Source organism: Myotis lucifugus, unplaced genomic scaffold, assembly GCF_000147115.1.
Source record: "Myotis lucifugus unplaced genomic scaffold, Myoluc2.0 scaffold_249, whole genome shotgun sequence".
Classification (NCBI taxonomy): domain Eukaryota; kingdom Metazoa; phylum Chordata; class Mammalia; order Chiroptera; family Vespertilionidae; genus Myotis; species Myotis lucifugus.
In genome coordinates, this window is record NW_005871297.1 from 1,359,487 (window position 1) to 1,364,423 (window position 4,937).

A 4,937-nucleotide genomic window follows, 5' to 3' on the forward strand; every position below is an offset into this window, starting at 1 on the left:
TTCCCTCGCGGCGGTCCCGCCACCGCCGCCGTTCCTCCTCCGGCTCCGGCTCGAGCTCCTCCCGCCGCCGCCGGGCCGCCCCGCCGAACGCGCGCGGGCAATAGCTGCGGCACCAGGCGCCCGGGGCGAGACCCGCCCCCAACAAGTTCTTCCTCGGAGGGTCTCCGGGCCCCTTTCATGGGAAGGGGGAGCGGCGGGGGGCGGTCCGGGGCCGGGTCCCCAATGCCGGCGCCTCCGCAGCCTCCGCCCCGCCGCCGCCGCCGGTGCGCGCGGGCTCGGGTGCGGTCCTAGCCGGGCTGCAGGCGCCCTCTGGGCGGCCCGGAAGAAAGCCCATTCCGTCCGGATGTGCAGAGATTCAACCCGGGCGCGGGCGGCGGGAACAGCCTTCCCAGTCTTTCTTGTGAACCCGCAGTGAGGCCGGTGGGAAAAGGCCGGCGAGCAACGTGGATTCTATCTGACGACACCCCCCGCCCCCCTCCCCTCCTGCTTGATCTCCTGCACGCTGTTAACATTTTAGCTGATTTCTTCTTCCTGAATGGCCAGCAGACACCCCTTCCTCCTGTGCTTTGTGTATGTGAGCCAGTCTGCACTCCTCACATCTCCTTAAAGGTGCCTGACCCTCCTTGGAATTTCTTTTCTAGTTTGCCTTGCAGACCCAGCTCTCTGATGAATTCAAGGAGTTGTGATCTTGTAGTTTGTTGGGCTTTTTCTCATCATCAGGTTGAGAGAGGCACTTCTAGTTTTCTACTTTCTGGGCAAGAGTGGGGATTTTTTTTTTTAAGAGTGGGAATTCTTGCCTGGACTATTGAAAGAGCCAGTGAGCTGGTCATAGACCCTGTGTCCCACATTATACCAAGATGTATGAAGTCAACTTTTTTTCACAGAGCACTTGCCTTAAATCCTTTGGGTGGCTTCCTGTCATTCTAAGGGTGACCAAAATCCTTTATGAGGCCTAGACTTGGCCCTTACCCACCTCTTTTACCTTAATTTGTCCCAATTCCCCCTTTACTCTCTGAAAGTCATTGGTTTGTGCTCATTCTCTTCCCCCTCCCCTTTTCCAAGTTTTGTCCTATTAATTCAGATCTCAGATTCAACTCCTTTTCCTCGAGACCTTGCTTAATGCCACCTCACCCCCAACTGTCAAGTGTTCGCAGGTCCTCCTTGACAGCACTTACACATCTCTCTAGTTATCTAATTATTTATGTCTGTCTCCCCAGCCAGTTTCTAAGTTGCAGGAGGAAAGAGACCGTGTTTATCCACAAGTTCTTAGTGGCCAACATGGCAGCCAGCACCACACTCAATACATGTATGTTGCTGTTGGGATTAAACTAAGAATGGGTGGAACCAACTCAGGGAACCTGCTTGCACGAACCTGCTTTTGTTCTGCTGGTTGCAACTCTCTGGACCATGGAGAGCTGGCTGTCTCTGGGGAATGGCAGTTAAAGGGCCTAGTTGTAACCAGCCTCACCCTGAGTTGGACTGGGGGCCGAGGTGCCATCCAGCTGCCATCTGTACTGTTCTAGAAGTTAGATGGCAGGAACCACAGTCTGACATGTGGAAATACGGCTGGTAAAAATTTTTTTGAATTGCTAGAAACAGCAAAAGAGAAAGAAGTGAGGACACACCTGGTTCCATTCAAGTGATACTGGTAATACTTCAGAAAAGATCCTGGGAGCCGAAACCGGTTTGGCTCAGTGGATAGAGCGTCGGCCTGCGGACTGAAAGGTCCCAGGTTCAATTCTGGTCAAGGGCATGTACCTGGGTTGCGGGCACATCCCCAGTAGGAGATGTGCAGGAGGCAGCTGATCGATGTTTCTCTTTCATCGATGTTTCTAACTCTCTATCTCTCTCCCTTCCTCTCTGTAAAAAATCAATAAAATATATTAAAAAAAAAAAAAAAAAGAAAAGATCCTGGGAAAAGTTACTAACTGGCTCTTTTCTGTTTACAGCTTTAATGCACCATCTGAGGCCCTTCTATCTTGTGACTTGACATGCTTTGTTGGATCTGAAGATGTAGCAGAGGATATAGAAGGTGAAATAATTTTGAGTATTTTATTGAGATAAAGTTCAGCCAGCAGTTACTGCAATGAGTAGAAAATGGGCCCAAGTTTTAGCTATACTAATAAAAGGGCAATATGATAATTAGACCGGGAGACAGGACATCTTCCGACCATGCAACTTCCTTCCAGACAAAGCCACGGTGGTGGGGGCTGAGGCAGAGGCAGTTAGGGGCAAACAGGCTGGCAGCGGAGGGCAGTTGGGGGCCATGAGGCCAGCAGGGGAGCGGTTAGGCAGCGATCCAGCTGGTAGGTAGACAAGTGATTAGGAGCCAGTGGTCCCGGATTGCGAGAGGGATGTCCGACTGCCAGATTGGAGAGGGTGCAGGCCAGGCTGAGGGACCACCCTCCCATACATGAATATCGTGCACCAGGCCTCTAGTTTCATATAAATGGAGAGATGTTGGTCATATGTAAAATGAGAGAATGCAGGTACTACTATATACTGATAGGTCTTAGAGAAATTAAAAATGCAGGACTTATAGAACATGAGACCTTGAAACCAACTTGCCACTGGGCTCAGATCTTTGAAAGGTAATATCTGGAAGTAAATGTTTTCTTGTTTTTGATGTCATTTGTTACTAAATTTATAATTTTGTTTATTTTTAGCCTGGAAAGATGTAATCAGTGGACGTTTTCATATTTATGTGCGTCCAGGAAATCACTTTTATCTCATGGAAACTTCCAATGAGACCTTCATCATGAACTACATAACCAAGTGTCTAGAAATATCGATGCTTGCCTGACTAGACGTTTTTCTGGTCTTAAAAAGTCAAAGTGATTATATGATAGTTTGAAAAATTTTTTCAGAAGTAGTTCATTGTTTTCATTCAGAAATTGGAAAGTTATACATTTGCTACTGTCAGGGGATTTGTTATATATATATACACCTGTATCTGGGGACAAAAGTCAGATGGGTCAAGCATACTTCTGGTAGGGCCTTTGTCTTTGTATTAGAATCTCATCTGAGTCTCATCTGTGGGAAGTTTGTCAACAAAATTCCTGCTTAGTAAATGATCCATTTTTACATTCAATTATTTTAACAGTGAAAATGGCAGACAGGGCATATGCTTAAAATTAAATTATTGTTTCGTCTGCACACGGGCTCAAAGCTTGATCTAATCTTTTAAAATGTAGGCTCATTCCATTGAATAAGAAAATGTAACCTACTGCTTGGTTAAAACAAGATGGTCCTAAGCAATCATTGCCGGCTGCTCTGTTGGTACTCAGAGTGCCTGGGAGCCCTTGCCCTCTTCTGATGGGTTCCTCCTACATCGACTGCCCTGTGGCTCTGGGTGGCCCTGCTGCTGCCCTGGCAGTGACTGACTTTGGCCGAGGGGGAATATGGAGTGGCCAAGTACAAACGCCATGTCCCATAGGCACCTCAGCCTCACCCTGTGAGCGTTTGATGTTGACATGAGGAGGAAGTAGAACAGCTGGAAGCAAACAGGAGCTAAAAGGGGGAAAAGCAGAAGTAGGGAAAATGAGCTCAGTCAAAACAATGAAGCCTACAAATGGAACCGCAGATGCTCCAGATGAGAATGAAGAGGCCCCGTGTCTCTGAGCCGTGTGGATCCTGCAGTCTCCGGCAATTCCCAAACTGTTTGTCCTTGGAATCCTCGATATTCTCTCAGACATCCTGATTTCCTTATTTCCTATGGATCTTCACAATAAACTCTAGTACTTGATTGATGTAACCGATGTCTCTTGCTTATGGCTAAAACTGCTTAACCCAGCATCATACATTAAAATGTTAACTTTTAAAGCATTGATATGTTTATGATCACATAATATGGGTTCATGTTTTTTAGCAATTTTAAAATCGTATATAAAGTCTTAGTAAATAAGATAAAAGGAAATGCATACAGGAGATATTTTTCAGAATTTACTAGTACTTTTTAACAAAGTACAAATAATATAAAATTTGTTATGGAGAAAGGGCTTTGAGCTAGAATTCACATAATAATAAATTTGGGCTAAAAATAGCCTCAAGCAAATGATGTTAAATGTTTAGTACGTGCTGTGCTGTGCTTTACTCTCTGGTATATGACTTCCAGGGTTCCCTTACAGAAGAACTGGTACTAAAGTAATTTAGATTCTTGATTATTAGTTTAAATAACTTTTAGTTATTATAGTCCACAAATGGAAATCCCACGAAGGAGCCAATGCCAGGCTTTTGGGGTGAGCTTTCTCACCTGCCTCTCCACCTGGGGAGGTGAGGTCCACATGGGAATAGCTCTGAGAGTTTTCAAGGCCTCGATTGGAAGGACCAGGCCTCCACTGCTGATGTCTTCTCATTGTTGGATTTGGACGTTGACTCATCGTGTCTTTAGGCAAAACTTAATAGAAATGAGAATCACTGTAACATCTACACATTTTCCAAATTAGAAATCAAGCTAGATTTGTTAATTAAACTTTTTATTTTGAGACGATTGTAGATTCACATGTGGTTGAAAGAGATAATATAGAAACACTCAGTTTCCCCTAATACGAACATCCCACAAACATCTAGTGTAACATCACAACCAGGAAACCGTCATTCATATCATCAAGATACAGAACATTCCTAGACCACAGGATTCCTCCCACTGCCCTTTTAACAACACCTGTGTCCCTCCTCCCTGGCAATCCCTGGTCAGCCTTTTAGATCTGTATCAAGAATGTTACAGAAATGGGGCAGTATGTAACCTTTAAGGGTTAGCTTTTTTTCCATTCAGCATAATCCCCTGGAAATTCATCTAATGAATCTAGATTTTTTTTTAAAGTCACATGAAATCAATCTATCCCTCTGGTCATCCCATACCAAACCTGAACCCTCATGCAGGCAATAGAGGGACACTGTTTTGGGGAGATTTGTAGCCTATGAAATCTCAAACATAT

The 4,937-nt window shown here is 45.4% G+C and overlaps 1 protein-coding gene across 1 annotated transcript in view; it reads left to right on the top strand.

Moving 5' to 3' along the window:
• The window catches only part of OLAH (oleoyl-ACP hydrolase), a 27,027-nt gene extending 23,289 nt beyond the window's left edge, over positions 1-3,738 (top strand). Inside the window, exons 7-8 of the mRNA XM_006098861.3 lie at positions 1,950-2,032; positions 2,667-3,738. Of these exons, the coding sequence (XP_006098923.1) occupies positions 1,950-2,032; positions 2,667-2,803 (220 nt within the window). The 3' untranslated portion in view covers positions 2,804-3,738. The remainder of the gene's footprint in view (positions 1-1,949; positions 2,033-2,666) is intronic.
• Positions 3,739-4,937: the final 1,199 nt, after the last annotated feature.